The sequence below is a fragment of the Crinia signifera genome, chromosome 2, assembly GCF_055691185.1.
Source record: "Crinia signifera chromosome 2, ASM5569118v1, whole genome shotgun sequence".
Taxonomy (NCBI): domain Eukaryota; kingdom Metazoa; phylum Chordata; class Amphibia; order Anura; family Myobatrachidae; genus Crinia; species Crinia signifera.
In genome coordinates, this window is record NC_139218.1 from 68462322 (window position 1) to 68480140 (window position 17819).

At 43.9% G+C, this 17819-nt stretch overlaps 1 protein-coding gene across 2 annotated transcripts in view; it reads right to left on the reverse strand.

Annotated features, from left to right (window-relative positions):
• Positions 1-4601: 4601 nt before the first annotated feature.
• Positions 4602-17819, reverse strand: part of SLC6A4 (solute carrier family 6 member 4) — a 142389-nt gene continuing 129171 nt past the window's right edge. For both annotated transcript variants that reach the window (XM_083172306.1, XM_083172305.1), the window contains exons 12-14: positions 17140-17240; positions 9057-9224; positions 4602-6900 (exon numbers count right to left, since the gene is read on the reverse strand). In XM_083172306.1, the coding sequence (XP_083028432.1) occupies positions 6826-6900; positions 9057-9224; positions 17140-17240 (344 nt within the window). In that variant the 3' untranslated portion in view covers positions 4602-6825. The remainder of the gene's footprint in view (positions 6901-9056; positions 9225-17139; positions 17241-17819) is intronic.

A 17819-nucleotide genomic window follows, 5' to 3' on the forward strand; every position in this document is an offset into this window, starting at 1 on the left:
TTTGTGGATACAAATACACCTATTTTTTACAAATTTCCTTTAGTAAATTTCCCCCATTGCGTGAGTCATGTTATTATACATTTCTGTATTTTTTTGCTATTTATGGAGTCATTGACTTAACCTATTAATTAAAAACATAGTAACAACGGCACACCAAAACAAAAGTACTACCCAACACTAGAGGCATCATAATAAAACAACAACATCATATAAGGGGATGCTATTTTAGAACTTCCACACTGTGCTAAGCTGGCCATAGACAGAACAATCCAGCCACTACAGTACCTGTATCCCTCTCCGATATAATCATACTGTACATAAATGTGTCTCCAAATCTGACAGATCCACCTGGTGGGAACTCAGCTCAAAGATGCAGATGCAACAGGGCACCAGTGTCCCTCTCACCCACTCTCTCCCTCTTTCTCATCTCTGCCCCTCTTAACTTCCTTTTTCTCATCTCTGTCCCTGTCTCATCTTGCTTTCCCTCAGCTCACTCCCCATCACCCCCATTTCTCTCTCTCTAAATTCAATCTCATCTTTGTTCTTGTTCCCTCTTTTGTCAATCTCTCTCATCTGTCTCCCATTTCCCACTGTGGCATGGGAGGAGGGTGCATAGAGACACTGTGTTAGGCGAGGACTGTTCCCTCATGTTCCCTTCCCGTGTGTGTGCTTTCAAAATAAATGGATTCAGGAGCTTTCAAAAGGGAACAGTCCTGTCCAAACATCTCTGAACGGAGAAGACAGAAGTGGGGCTATATCTGGAAGTTTGGTAGCCAGTGACCGCTGTAAGGGGTGGGAGGATATTATAGAATTAAAATAGTAGAGGGACATTGCATATGCCATCACCTCAATATGCACACTGCTTCACTGTCCTGCCCCCTTTTTGTCTTCTGCTTAGCCCTGCCCATTCTGTACCACACTCTCTTACCAGTTTCCATTGAGTCCTCCTCCCACTGTAGTGGGAGCCATTGGAGAGCTGACATGCATAAGGGGGGTGGGGGGCTCCAAATATATTTTATCCACAAATGTATTTGCTTTTCTATCAATCCTATTTTTCCAGATTTTGCATGAAAATACGTAGGGTCCATGAAAAGTTGTTGACCTTTGTATTTTTACAGCTATGATTAGGTGAAAAATACATACATATCAGGGATTTGGTTTTGCGGAGCTAACTGGATAGCCCCACCAGCGGTAATTACCCACAGTAGTTACTGCGGATAACTGGATACTGGCCTAGGTCTAAATTGGCAGTCAGAAACTAAGGGCCTTATTCTGGTTGGAGCGTCCGGGCCGTACGCGTACGTCCCGGTTTTTTTTATGATCTGCGCATGAGTACATTCGCTAATGCGCAGGCGCGACCACTCACCAACGCTTACGGACGGGTCTCTACGTGCGAAAAAACCTGTACGCGAGTGTACGGGTATTGGGGGCGGCATAGGGGCGTGAAGAGGGGAGCGGCCGAAATAATGAGGGAAAATGGGTGTAAATATGGGCGTACACGGGGGTGTGCACCAAAAATGAGCGGTGCTACTACCGCACGATCGACTAAGGCACCGTTCATTTCGGACACAAAACAGGCGGCCGCCAACCGCCAACTCAAACCACCCCTACAGATACCGCATGCCAGCGTGCGCCTGAGTTTGCTAATTAACGCTGATTCCTACTCAAACACATACACCTGAATGTAATAAGCAATGCTGCAGTCTATTAAGTCCAAACCATGATTTCACTACCTGCAAGCCACACACAGCACTCAAACACATTGGAAGCTTATCTTTCTATACTTCTCGACATTTAAAGGTTTGTTTAATTTAAGGTAAGAATCTTTTTAAGACCTGCTTATATATGCTAAGGTAGCTATTTGCTAAACAGTTAGACACATTCACTACGTGCTTTCATAGACTTTACACAGTAGCACACTCAATCTACACAAGTCGACATGTGTCAACGTGTTCACTCTAATACAAACATAGGTTTTGTATTTATGATACAATAACATAAACCACATCTAACACCTACAAAGGATGTTTCAGCAATGTTTTAAGACCATGACCACTATTTTGCACATTAATTAATTCAATCAATTAATTAATTTTCATAATTATAGTTGAAAGGCAAGATTTGCAGGTCCATATATATGAAGGGTATGTCAGCGTACACGGACGTACGCTCACTCTCAATAGCGGTGACATAAGCTGACTTTTCTATTGTAAACAATAGGGACCCGTCCGTGCAAGCTGGCGTACGCTCAGATCTCCGCAAGAAGGCGGTGGGAAGACGGACGAGAGACGTCCGTAAACGGCGGCGTACGCTCAGTTGTACGCCAGTTGTCGGAGTGTAAGGGCTGGCCCGTCCGTGTACGTTGGCGTACGCTCATTTGTACGCCACTCCCCTTCTACGTTGTTTCTGGCCGTACGTATGCGGCTGAGTTGTGGGTGGACTTAACCCCAACGGCCGCGTGCGGCTAGTTTACGTTAATAGCGAACGTACGCACGTTTGGCCGCTCCAACCAGAATAAGGCCCTAAGTCTGTAACAGCAGGTTTAAGATGAGGACTAGGACATTTGGGCATGGTGGGAGGAGCCCTGAGCTGCGCAAGAAACATGTTTAAGGTTCTGTATGCTAAAACATTGGTAACTCACTGCACCCATTAATAGTAATGTTACAAACAGCACACATCTATATTTTCCACATAGGAGCTAGTTATACAGTAATTATAAGATTTAATTTAGGGATAGGAGGCAGATATAAAGCCCTTTCTAGTTTCACTGTATATTCTTGAAAGTAGATGTATTGAATTTACTTCATCTACACATTTAGCGGGTAATTCTGATCTACTCCCAATAATGTGAGTTCGGCCTCATCCCCATGTTTGGGGCTCTGCGCATGGTCTACACTGCGCATGTGCAGCTCCCCTTTGCTGACGGCTTCAGGGACTTGCATAGTCGCCGAGCCGTTTGCAAGGATCGGGGCAGACGGTGGCGGGGACGGTGGACGCCCATGGGAACACCCCATGAAAACGCTGGGCTTTCCCATGGGTATGTGGGTGGGACAGCTGTCTTCGTCCCGGTGCTTGCAAACCATTGAATGATTTCTCCTACAGCGGAGGCATTCGAGGGGATGTGTTTTCGTGGTAGGGCGCGTATTCGGCATTTGGAAGGACGGCGTCTCAGACGCTCAGTAAGCTGCGATCCTCACAGCTTACTGAGCCAACCAGAAGCAGGGCCCTAATATATAGAATCCCTACAGCTATGGCTTTATACTATAGATTATATACATCTATGCATTTAGAATATAGATTCTATACATCTCTGCATTTAGAATATAGCTCTGATTTTCTTCTATACAAGGTAATATTAAAATAATTCTAAAATTTTCTAAGGGCATGTTCAGTCCTATCCACCATTTAAGATCAAGTTTGTACATTAATAATTCATACTAACTCCTGCAAGTTGAAGTAGTGATTTTCTTTTGGATAGCCCACGCTCCCACAGAAGAGCGGCTGAATCTCCCACATCCTGCCCACTTCCCAGGGCAGCATTCAGGTTGTGAAGATCATACTGTGAATTGCAGTGATGTATGGAGGCGGCGGGGCTAAATGATGCAAAATCGTTTAGCCCAGTTCTTCCCTGTGAATCCGAAAATATGATGTGGCCGGTAGCGGATCCACCAAGGAGGGGGGGGGAGTGTGAGGAGGGGGTGGGGGATGGAAGAGGGGGCCCCCACAATTTTGTTGTACAAGGCCCCCACAGACCTTAATCCGGCCCTGGATGTGCCAGCCTGCCCATGCTCCTCAAAGAGGCCAGAAGTGTTTCCTCCTCAGGTTTCTCCAAGAAAGGAGACCTCAAAAGCAGGAAAGTATATAACAAGGGCATTACGATCATATTAAAGTTAGTAGTAAAGAGTCAATGGTGCTGTTTTCTCAACTGCAAATTAAAATGATAATATTGCTTTTAAAACAGAGCACATATAATGTATGAAACATTTACTGTATGTGTGCTAACAACCACTAGACTGCACTGGTGAGAGTGCAGCACATGGAATTCACATGGGAAACACATGAATGCTTCATCATTACAATGTACACTACAATGTATATTTGCTCTTGCCATTTTACCCAGCGAACATGTAATAAATGTAACAGTCTACCGTAAAATGAATATGAGATCTCAATTGAACATTTTTTTTTACTAATGACATGTTGGTTGGTAACATAATATAGGCAATTTTGTAACGGTGGGGTAAATGTATGAAGCTTAGAGAAGTGGTATCTATCCCCACAAAGAACTGTGCAAGGTGATAATGATCCAGCCAATCAGCTCTTAACTGTCAATTTACATATTGTAGCTGATTGGCTGGAGCATTATCACCTTGCACATAACGTTCTTTATGCACTTCTCCATCCGAGCTTCATGCATTTACCTCTGTGGGGCAGATTTATTAAGCTTGGAGAAGAGATAAACTGGAGATAAAGCGGAGAAAAGGTAAAAGGAGATAAAGCACCAGCCAATCAGCTGTGTTTGAAAAAGACAGTTGGGAGTTGATTGGCTGGTGCTTTATCTCCTTTTACCTTTTCTCCGCTTTATCTCCAGTTTATCTCTTCTCCAAGCTTAATAAATCTGCCCCTGAGTCTCTTACAAACAAAATGTAACAATGTTACAAATAAAATGTAACAGAATCATTAGGGATATTACGAGCACCTGCATTAGCATAGGGGCCCATACATCAGCAAGTCATTCCTGGAAAATACTGTACTTGAAGGAAATATTTTACAGTTGTTATATTTACCATGAAGAATGCAAAAAGTAAAATCTTATGTTACCGAGAGGATAGAATTGATCAGTGGCGGCTCCAAAGGAAGGGGCTGCAGCCCAGTCAAAATTAAAATAGGGGAGCCAAACCAACTGCCAGTGAGTCAGTTTGAAATGGCAGTTGGTGGTAGTTACTGTGGGCGGGATGTACTTAGAGGAAAATGCGTCAAAACCCCTGTTTTACGTCATTTTCAAATGTACTAATACCCAGCTGCTGCGTCTTGGCAGGGTATCACCACCTTTGGGTGGCGATACCCTATAGAAGCCTATGGGCTTCTATTGCCGCCCGCTGTCCACCGCAGACTCCTACCCCCCCTACCCCCCTCCGGTCCTAAGTAAAACTTCTCCTCCCCCTAGCATACGTCACAGTCGGATGTCCTTCCGGCTGCAGGCGGAGGAGGAGGCGCTGGGGACAGCCGCGTTGAGCCGGGATGTGATGGAGACCCCCCCCCGCACACCACATCACAGGTATCACAGGGGGGCCTCCGTCACCGCACTGCGATGCTAGCCGCATATGTTAATACATATGCACTAGCATCGCTCCGGCGGGGGCAGCAATGTATTTTAATACATTCTGCCCTGTATCCCTTGTATTTTGAACAGTGCTGCAGTCTCTCATCTGGAGCCTGCCCTGGAATTGATTCAAGCAAATCAGATCTGCATAGAAATTGGGGACATGCAGATTCCAGCAGTCCTGCTAAACTGTGTTTCTGATGGACAGTTTCCCTCAGTGTGTAGTGGATGGACTAAACGATGATCACGTGAAAATGCCAAGCGCGTTTACTTTATCATTAGGAATTAATATATTTTTGAATCAAGAGATATTGTACATCTTTCCATAATGTTAATGGCTGAACATATTCTAAAGCCTTAATGGTAGCTGAAAGTGAATTTAGAGGTACTGATGCCGTGTTGGCAAAATGAGCATCATGCACTCTACTGACAAAAGAGCAAGGTTCCGTCACCGGCCTCTTCAGGTCCAGGCAGGCACGGACATACACACATGCACCAAACCTCATGCAAACCTACATACACCTAATCAGCCCTACAGTGAGCAGTGTACAATCCACCACAGCAAATGACAGTATGTCAAAATTCTATTGTTAACAGTCTGAATATTGGTGAAAATGGTCTTTCAAAATATGTAAATATAACACACACACAGCATAATAGCAATACAATACAATATTAAACAAAATATAGCCCCAGAATCAAGCTTACAGTCTAATCATCCATATAAATGGTTCTGTTATATTCTTTTGTACTAAAGATATTTCCTCCAAATAACATCTGACATATAAACTTTTAAAAAAATAAAATAAAAATATAATATATGATATGATGGACTGAAGGTAAGTAGAACATTAATCTTCTCTTAACAAAACTAAATCTTTAGTCTCAGGTGTAATTATTCTTTAATCCAGTGGCCACGTAAAGGTGCCAAGCACCAAGAGAGGTTACTGTGGCCAACCTCAGTGAGTGTCGACACTCACTGCTCAATACTATTTGGTTGTGTAAATTTCTCTGTCAGAACTGTTCATCTCTTTGTGTAGCCATGACCATGAAATGGAAGCATGGGTGTTACGAGCAGGCATAAATGTACGAACGACAAGTAGTTCCAGAACGAAGGGTTGTAAACTTTCCTTACTATTCTTCCATGCTTAAAAACAATTGTTTCATTAGTAGATATAGAGCTTATTGAATATGCAAAGGCAAGATTATAGTTGCCTTCTATCAAAACATGACCGCTTTACGTCTCTTTTGTTCTCAGCAGATAATTATCCAAACACACACATGCAAACCACCTTTCCAGCGTGGACCGTTGACTTTTTGTGAAGTGGAAATCTTGGGGCTTTCACGTTCTAGGATGACACTGTGTCCAGTGTGACACTCAGACGTGATCCAGTGCAGTGTGAGTAGATGAACCATAAACAGCCTGAGATTTCCAAAAGTTTTCATTAGACACAGAGTGGGGTGCGCACAGTTTGTATACAGGATAAGGTTCCGTTTTCAGCTTACACAGCATTCATGTGGATACCCCCCAATGGCAGTTCTGCATCCGTCTCTGGGGTTATGCTTTTGATGAAGCGCTAGCAGGAAATAAAAGTACAATCAACGATGGGATAACTATTTTTTTTAGGACCTATTACCTATTTGCAGTTAGAGCCAATTAAACGTAACATGCGCTGAGCTGAGATCATGGTGAGGTTATTAAAGAAATATTGGACCAATGATTGGGTAACATTCATGCTTTATACTCTTCATGAAATATTATTCGGCTTTCTACATACTGTAACTTGTTTAGCTAAAATACAGAAAATATATATTTTTAAATAGCTAAATTAGTAACACTGAAGAATCCTGTTTACAACAGTGGCCCATATTCAATGCGGCCGGCGAGGAGGTTAAACGGCGCGGATCGCAGAAAACAAGCGATCCTCGCTGTTTAACCCCCGCGCTGGCCGCTCACTCTATTCAATGTTCCGGAGGAATCCTCGCTGATTCCCCCAAACAGCGAGGCTCGTGGCTAATGCATGGAGCCCGGTGCATTTAGCCACGAGTCTTGCTGTTTTTGCAGCCGCATTCGCAGAGCGAGGGGGAGTAGGCATATGCAGGGGGTCAGTTGAATACTGACCTTGCTCGCTAACACAGCACACCCAATGCATTGAATACTGCCCACTATGGGATGAGTTGCAAGCACTGCTGATGTTGGATGCAGCAGAGCAATGTCTTTCTACTGCGCAAGCATCTAAGTCACACCAAACACACATCCTGATTCTCTGAGCACAGTCGCAGTACTGGGCATCTGCGTGCGTAAGCCCTTGTTTGGTGTACAGCAATGCGTCTGCATACACAAGCCTGTCCATGGTGTACAGCCATTCACGGTCTCTGAAAAGCATTAGAAATGTACTGGGCAGTGACAGAGAGGTGGCTATTCAGATGTACAGATATGCTGATATTATGGGAGTCTTTTGGATGTGTTTTGGGCATGTCACATAAGAGACACCAAGTGGTATTTGAGAGTCCAAAGGTGTTTATAGTGAACGTCTCAGTCCTTGCACATGCAGACACATGGCTGTACACCATGGAAGGGCTTGCGCACACAGACTTACAGTTGAACACCAGGAAGGGCTTGCAAGCGCAGGTGCATGACTGTATACCAGGGAAGGGCCTACGCATGCAGATGTACAGGTGTGCACCAGCGAATGACTTGTGCACAAAGATGCATGGCTGTAATCCAGAGAAGGGCCTGTGCATGCACAGATGTACACCAGGAAAGGGATTGCATATAAAGACTTATAGCAGGGTTGCCTACTTTTGAAAAATCATTTCAGGGTGGGGGGCCTTATGTCGACAGGGGGCAGGCCTTATGTCGCCAGGGGGCCCCTACAGTGTTTTGATAAGCATGACCCCAGATTAGTAGTGGGGACAGTGCTGGGAGACCATGCAGAGGGGAGTCAGGGGAGAGGGCAGGGAAGGAGTAGTGGGGGCAGTGCTGGGAGACCAGGCAGAGGGGAGTCAGGGGAGAGGGCAAGGAATGAGTAGTGGGGAGAGACTAGTACTGGGAGAGCAGGCAGAGGGGAATGCAAGGAAGGAGTAGTTGTGGGTACAGTGCTGGGAGACCAGGAGGAGGGCAAGGAATTAGTAGTGGGGACAGACTAGTGATGGGAGGAGAGCAGGCAGAGGGGAGACAGGTGGGAGAGAGGCCGGGGAAGGAAAGAGTGAAAGAGTTGTCATGGGGACAGTGCCGGCCGCCGGGAGAGCAGGTAGAGGGCTAGTTAAGAGAGCGCCAGTAAGTGAACACACTTACCCCGCCCTGTAAGACACACTGTTCTCTCCTGCTGTTACTGCTCTGGCAGCGTCATCTCGTTGACGGCGCACACACGATGACACCGGCATCATCATGACGGCTTCATCGGCATCTAGCACATGTGCAGCACTCCCTCTTCCGGGAGTCCGTGAGATGTCCCAAGATTCCAGGAGTCTCACGGATATTCCGGGAGAGTCGGCAACCCTGACTTATAGCTGTACATCATGGAAGGGCTTGAAGATGCACAGATGTACGCCAGGAAAGGGCTTGTGCACTAAGCCGCATGACTGTACACCAGGAGAGGGCTTGTGCATGCAGATGCACAACTGTACACAAGGGAATGGCAGTAAAGGAATGAGTCACATTCAAAAGCTATGTTTTTCCTAACAATCCTAGACATAAGGTTACAAGAGCACCATCTAGCTCCGCTGTTACCTCTTTTAATGAGCCAGGAGTAGTAGCCAGCCGGTACACCATGTACACTGGAACACAGATAAACGAGGATGTCCCAATGCAGTAACCAAGCACAACAGACCAGTCTGGGTATGTGTAATTAAAAAGACGGAGTTCTGGGGGACTGGACATAAAGCTGCAAATAATGAACTGCAGAGACAAAAAAGAGAAATAGATCAAATAAAACGATATTCATTCTTGTGAAGTTTATGAAGTATTTACTACACGGGGTATAAAATAATCAGGGGGTCGCCAGGGGATATCCAGTTAGCTCGGAGAACCAGTATTATCGGGGATTAGGCTTTTTTATCCGATAAAACAGCCTATAATTGTATTGTATGTAATGTATGTATTGGAGAATTATTGCAGCTAATTGGATATCCCCCAAAGTATATACAATATCTTTAATACTTAAGTACAAAATGCTGTAAAACTAAGATATATTATAGAAGAAAAATGTACTAATGACATTATATAGAGTTGCTGGACGCTGCAAAGGGCATTATACTAATTGCATATACTCTAACATACTCTAATACAAAGGACAGTTCTTGCGGTAAGAGCTGTCCTTTGTGATACTGCGCCGTCCCTGGACTTCCGGGTCTGAGAGTAAGGGCGCCGTCCACAGGGCATGCTGTGAGGGATCCTTGATGGATCCCTCACACAGCACTGAAGAGAGAAGCCTATAGACTTCTATAGGGTACCGACAGCTTTTGTCAGCAGCGCTGACCTGGTGTGCAGAGCATGCACAATTTTTTTGCTTTAGAGCATCACCCCAAGTTCACTATTTAGTGTTGTCTAATGATGTCCAGGAATATAATAGAAAGGATAATCCTCTATCGGCCAGGTACCACTGCAAGTGGTACTGTATCTGGCCTAGTTTAATTGTATGTTCATTGATTCTGAGCTGTGACTGTTTTTTACTTTCACTTTGAGCTGTGACCATTTTTAGCCCACAAACTGTCCATTCTACCCCCAGTCCCTATCTACTCCTACCTCCAATCTCTGTCTTCACAGCTCCCTGTCTCCACATGCAGAAAGTTTGAAACAGATCAGTGTCCCTGCTAAAATTGCTTTCTCTTTCTGTTATGAACATCTTTTAACACACAAGGAGTAATCTGTGTGGCCTCTAGTGGTCAGTGGTGAATAGAGGTGAGAAGTAGTTAGCCCTTTATAGATACATAGATTTTGCTAAAATGAAGAACTGTGTTTTTGTGGTATTTTTAAAAATATGAATCATTGTTATATTAAATGATTGTGCCTTTTTCCTCTGTTTACTACATATTAACATATTAATTACCCATTTTGCATGGAACTTTTTTACGCCCTCCTCCACCATGGGCAAAGTGGCCCTTCTGTCAAAATACATCAGTTGTGTTAAGGCCACTTTGACCTCTTGTAAGAGAGGCTGAGATGAAGTTGTCCACTTACGTATTATAACTTTTTTTCGCTATTGTCACAGTCACTGTGAGAAATGGCAACAACTCAGTTTTCCGACCATGTATATTCCAATTAGAGAAATTGGCACACAGTATTGCTAAGGGATCTTTACCCAGATGCAGACCACATGTGCTGTTGATAAACATCATCACCTCATCCCAGAACTTCCTAATTTTCCCGCAGTCCCACATTTGGTGGAAAAACGTAGCGTTAGAGCCTTTGCATTTGAGGCATATCCCTATGTCTCCAGGTACAAAGTACTTTCTCTAGGCTTGTGAGATATACGCTCTATGCAATGTTTTAATATGTACTTCCTGCAACATGGCAGAATGTAGTACTTTTAAAGTTTTTTCCATATGTTTGTGAAGTGTTTCCATCGAAGCCACCCCTGGGATATCCGCCTGCCACCTAGGAACCATTGCAGACCAAACTGCTTCTGGTGAGGATGGAAGAATGTCAGCATACAGATATTTCAATCTATAGGGTCCAGTGGAGCTCAAGCTGAACACCTGTTGCAACACATCTTGCCCCCCAGGAACCAACATGGGACCTTTCTTTAATTGTATATAGTGTCTGACCTGGAGGTACATATAGAAATCTCTGTTAGGTAAAGAATATTTGGCCGAAAGTTCCTGAAAAGAGAGTAGATGTCGAACACATCTTTGACTGCCATTATTCCTTGCTTCTTCCACCTATCATAGCCTATTTCCGACATCCCAGGGGTGAAGCCAGGATATGCCCAAATGGTATCATACCTAGTATTCTGGTAATCTCTACCTAGATACTTGTTGATGCCTATCCATGCAGTTTAAGTGTCTGAAAACAGAATGTTTTTCCTAACCTGTTGTGGTAATTTAGCCCGTGGAACGTGGAGCAACCCTGCCAGCGAAAACGGTCTCACTAAATCTCCCTCCAGAGGCTTGTGAGTGTAGGAGCTAGTTCCCTGGAGCCAATCCAGGACATATCTCATGAATACCGCCTGACTAAAAGCCAGGATGTTAGGTATCCCCAAACCCCCATCTGCTCTCTTAAGATAAGCTTTATGTCTGGAAATACGTGGCTTTTTGCCCTGCCATAAAAAAAAAAAAAAACAGAAGAAGGCTTTGTTCAATTTTTGTATATCCTTTCTCGATAATCGTAAAGGGATCATTTGAATACAATAAGACAATTTTGGAAAGGCTGAACCAGAATAATCCCTATGTTATTATGTTTTTTTTCTTCACTTTTTTTAAAACAAAACCAAAAGTGAAGAAAAAAAACATAATAATAACATAGGGGATTATTCTGGTTCACCCTGGCAAATTCCTACTTATATGGACAAAACCATGTGCACTGCAGGGGGGCAGATGTAAAATGTGCAGAGAGAATTAGATTTGGGTGAGTTATTTTGTTTCTGTGCAGGGAAAATACTGACTGCTTTATTTTTACACTGCAATATAGATCTCACTTTGAAGTAAAACCCCACCCAAATCTAACTCTCTCTGCACGTTACATCTGCCCCACCTGCAGTGCACATGGTTTTGTCCATTTGAGAAGGAATTTGCCTTTGCGTGTGAACTAGAATACAGGCCCTAGTCTAGGGGCACAATTTTTGCTATCTGTTCTATTTTTGATGAGAACAATAGGGTGAAAATGCCATTGGGTGGCATTCTGTTATCTCAATCATGGAAATAAAAGGAAGACTCCTTTACTGATATGTTTTACTACTGTGAATATGTAGTAACCACCACACTGTCCTATTCGTCATCATACTCCATGGAGCCCCAAGTCTCTGGGAATTATATCTATTTTTATACTGGTAATAAAACATGCAAGATTAAACAGGAGTATCTGCAAAGCCTCACTTTATTGTGAACCTGTTCTCTGAATTAACCATCCCTGAGCTGGGACGCAGCGAGCAATACATGGTAAGAGTTTCATCCACATACTTTAGGGAGTAGTAAGCAGACAAAAGGTTAATAATAAATCTGGGTTAAGCCACTATTTAAGGCCACGGACCAATGCCAGCTTCACGTCAGGTTGCAGATGATGTTGTTCAGACTTTTTGTATATCGGCTCATTTGTTCAAGCTTCAATAATACAAATGTCTCTGGTGCCAAGAGGACTAAATTATCTCTGTGTTGTTATCACAACTGCTGTGTGTAGAAGAGCTGTGCTGAGCTAAACCACATGAACAAGTGTTTGTTATGACTACCTGCAGCAGGGCCTGCTCAGCATGATGTAGATGCCATTATGTAATTATAGGAGGAAATTTAGAGTAGGCTGCAAATTTACATCTGAATATACATGTGAAAGAGGAGCCACAAAATCGTTCTAGGGTTCTTCCTGGCACCCCTTAGCTGTATAAGAGGATATTCCACAAGACAACCTAGGGTCTCAAGGGGCCCCATAAAGATATCCTGACCATCCAAAACATTCCCAGAGAAGCATTGAGCAACAATCGCATAACATAATCACACAGATGTGCCCCCACTCCCAATGCCCCTTTAATGGTCTTTGATAGGATAAAAAAAAACTTGGTACTTGTGTATTAGCACAGCACCCACGATTTTCATCTTATGCCATCTTATACAATTTAAAATTGTATACCATTGTATATGGCATACAATGGCATACAATAAGATGAGATGAGATACGATTTTAAATTGTATAAGCACACTAATGGGTGCTTTCAATGTTAATTGGCCCCCCTATAAGATTTTTAATTGTATAAGCACCCCAATGGGTGCTTACAAAGTTAAATGCACCCCCACGCCACCCCCACTATCAACGGCAACCCGAAGCGTGGCGAGCAGCGGCGGTACGCGTCCTCCGACCTTTTCATACCCCCACCATCCATGTCGGCGTGGAGTTGATTTTATATAGTGTGGCGAGCGCAGCGAGTCACCGAGCCCGAAGCGTGGCGAGTGGCCGCGTTTTACTTTACATGTATTATGCGTCCCCTCGCGGGGCTCACTGCACTCGCCGCGCTTCAGGCTCGGTGGCTCGCTGCGCTCGCCACACTATATAAAATCAACTCCACGCCGACATGGATAGTGGGGGTATGAAAAGGTCGGAGGACACATACCGCCGCCGCTCGCCACGCTTCGGGTTGGCGTTGATAGTGGGGGTGGCGTGGGGGTGCATTTAACATTGTAAGCACCCTGTCACGGATCTGCTTATTCAAGCTTACATGACTTGTGATTCTGCTGTTTCTCAGTCTCAGTCTGAATCAGTTCTGTCTGCATTCATGCTGCCAGTCAGTCTATGCATTGCTGGCTCCTTGATTGTGCAGCTGCGTAGAATCCAGTCTAAAACTGAAATCACCTGTAACCCTTTGCTGTCCTGTTCCCTGTTGCTCACCTGTTAAATTCACACTGAAAGCTCCTGGATTCCTGCCTCAGTTTGCAGAATGCCCTCTGTCCTTTCCTCCAATCAATGCAAGGCAGGGGGGTTAAATATAGTGCTCACAGACCCAGAAACTGCCTTCAGCAACTTGTCTTCCTGCTGCATGTGCTGGATGTTCTGTGCAGTTCAAGCCTGCTTCCTGGAATCCCTGCGTGAGTCTTCAGTGTTCAGCTCCCAGAGGCTCTGCTTGTCCGACTGGTCCAGCGCTCCCGGTCTGGTCCACAAATTGTCCAATTCTTGCTCCAGTTTCTGCTCATCTAGTTCCTGTGTTTATACTCGGTTTTCTTCAGTTATTTGTTATATGCCAAGTCAGCCATTTCAGTTCTGTTATCTCCGTCACCTGTTCCTGTGTCAACGCCAAGTCGCTACCCTGTCCTGATACCAGTTTCCTGACCTGCCTGCTACAAGCTGCATCCAGCTATTGTGTGCTACGTCTCTGCTGTAAGCTTCCAGTAATCCTGTTATTCAGCTGTATCCTGATACCAGCCATCCAATCTTCAGTCATCCAGCCATCCAATCTTCAGTCATCCAGCCGTCCAATCTTCAGTCATCCAGCCGTCCAATCTTCAGTCATCCAGCCGTCCAATCTTCAGTCATCCAGCCGTCCAATCTTTAGTCATCCAGCCGTCCAATCTTCAGTCATCCAGCCGTCCAATCTTCAGTCATCCAGCCGTCCAATCTTCAGTCATCCAGCCGTCCAATCTTCAGTCATCCAGCCATCCAATCTTCAATCATCCAATCTTCAGTCAGCCAATTCTCCAATCTTCAGGTATCCTTTTCTCTAAACTCAAATCCTGAACATTGCCTTATCCTCCCAGAACTACCGGCATGTATCTTGTTTATTTTGAACGGACTGCCATCTTGTTTATTTTTGCAAAGGACTGCTATCTTTTGTTACTTGTTATTTATCAGAGACTTGCATCTATTTATTATTTGTCCAATCAAGAAGTATTGATCCTGGTTACATTATCTGTTATATGAGTTCCTTCAATAAACCTGTTTGTGTTAACCCATCTCCGGCTGGTCACGCCTCTCTTCCTGAGATCCGCACCACTCCATCAATCCACCATCTGACCACTCCAGTCACGACTGATTCCACACACCCATTTCGTGACACACCCATTAGGGTGCTTATACAATTAAAAATCTTATATGGGGGGGCCAATTAACATTGAAAGCAACCATTAGTGTGCTTATACAATAAAATCCTATCTCATCTCATCTCATCTCATTGTATGCAATATACAATGGTATACAATTTTAAATTGTATAAGATCAGGTCGCATCGCATCTCATTGCATACCATATTAATCCTTATGGTATGCAATGCGATGGGCGCCGTGATAATACACAAGTACCAAAAACTGTGATCACATAAAATGGTTTAATTCACTGTATATGGGCAGTTTACATTAAATATGACACAGGTATTCGACCTACTTTCAAAATACCTAGAGCCTGATTCAGATTTATACAGAATAGACTGTGCAACCGACAAGGTACTCTCAAAGCCGCCTGCAATCTGCAGCATAAATATAATGCTATGGATTGTTTGAGGGAAAAGGACCTCAAACCTGTGCATTGGCTAGGGCCCCGTGAGCTCTAAATATGCCTCTGCTTGGCTGGTACATGCCAGGACAATGTGTAAAAGTGGTTAATACAGATAAAGCCATCCTCGTCTAGCCCTTTATATGATTGTGAGCCAGAGCTGTGAGACTTAATCCTATGCTAATCTTCTACTGTATTATTCTATGTATTTTATTGCAGCTGAGAACAATAGGCCTTGGTGAGCCATGGCTATACAGAGAAGGCTAGCTGAGGAAGGCTCCATCTGTAGTTAAACATTTGTGCAACTATGAATACCAGAAGGCTATGGCAGTTAGGTCCGCAAACATAGCAGATAGTAAAAAAAACAAAACTAACTTGGACTTCAAGCATACTCATCCCTTATCCTATATAACTGGAGGGAGGTAGATTCAGGGGAAATCTGAGGAAAAATTACTTAACAGAAATGATAGTAAACAAGTGGAATAGCCTCCCATCAGAGGTGGTAGAGGCTAAGACAGTAGAACAATTTAAACATGCATGGGATAGACATAAGAATATCTTTACAAATAAATAATGATCAAATCGGGTTTAAGTGTAACAATATGGTTAAAGGAGGTGCAGACTAGATGGGCTGAATGGTTCTTATCTGCCATCTGCCATTGGATGGGGTCAATTCTATTCCGAATGATGTGATTAGCGCCGGGAGCTATTCTCATCAGTGCGCTACTAGGTTGTAGAAGGCCAGTGTTTGCAAGTGCTTAGTTGCGAGTACCGGCATTTTCCGACTTAAATGCCTCCCACAATGCTGTTTGTGCAGCGCTAGGGTACAAAACAGCATTGTAGCCCAGGAGGGTTGCGAGCAAAAATCCACTAGTCGGCATTAGCATGTTTTGATTAGAATAGTGCCTGGTATCCCCTTCTGGTGCTTTTCACATAATTCTGAATAGAATTGGCCCCTATGTTTCTATGCTAAAGGCCAGAGGTTAAAGTGGGGGGGAGAATGGGGTCCAATTGATTTCCACCACCTGTAATGATGAGGTAGAACTAGTATAACCTCCACCTTGGCCCTGCGCAGTAATTCTACCAGAGAAAGCATTATAGTTTGTAGAGGGGTATCAAAAACCCTACCATTGGCCCTGGCTCCACTTAATGTGGGGAGGGGGTGTAATTAGGTGGCACCGGGAATGAGTTCCCCCACCTCTACAGGACCACTTTAAGCCCCGTAAAGGGCTACTGCTGCTGCTTACCTCTACGGGAGGAATTCAAGAGTTTGGCGGGCCGGCAGACACTAGATGATGCCCAACAGAGCAATTCAAGTGATTCTCCATTTGGCTGTGTACAGCCACTAGTGCTGACATTACTGTTATGTTGTTCCTTCTGTCACACTAGGGCTGGAATTTGCTGGACCTGGGTTTAATTTCCGAATGAGCCACACGCAGGAATCTGGGAGGTAGAATGTAGTTCCTCTTCATGCATGGACTGCCAGAATTCTATAGGGATAGAGGCATTTCTACATTTCCTTTCTATGCAAGTTTACGCATTCAAAAGTACACATCTGAATTTGGTTCTCCATCTTGTAGGAAAAAGTCTATAAATTTCACAATGCAGTTGGCAGACTTGGCCTTCTGGGATTTATAGTAGTGGAACAATAACTATCCAGCAAAGGAATTATAAAGAAAAACAGACTTACCAGAAGGAACAGTGGGCAAATAGCCACCCAGCATATCTTCCAATACCAGCCAGGAGTGAAACCCAGCATCTCTTTTATATCACTGCAAAAGTGATTGATACCTGCAACAAATCCAGAGTATATATAGATAGATAGATAGATAGATTATACATTTGCTTTAAACAAATACAGTATAATCTGAACATACTCATTCCTCCACCTTTTGGATAAGATCAATAATAGATCTTCTGAACCTGTGAAAACCAATGAAGGTAAAGAAATATCACTTGATCCTATGTCTGGTCCTCTGACTGAGTGGAAAAAAGCTACCTTGGTACTGAGGTGCTATGTGCTCTAACAGGTTAGAGCCATCCTCTTCTAGACCCTTTATATGACTGTGAGCCAGAACTGTCGGACTTAATCCTATGCTAATCTCCTACCGTATTGTTCTATGTATTTTAGTGCAGCTGAGAACAATAGGCCTTGGTGTGCCATGGCTACCCAGAGAAGGCTAGCTGAGGAAGGCTCTATCTGTAGTTAAAAATTTGTGCAACTGTGACTACCAGAAGGCTATGGCAGTTAGGTCCGCAAACATAGCAGATAGTTTAAAAATAAAATAAAAATAAATAACTTGGACTTTACTAATCCCTGGTGCCAGAGCTTGCTCAGGTACAGAAGGACCCATGAAGATATCCCCATGT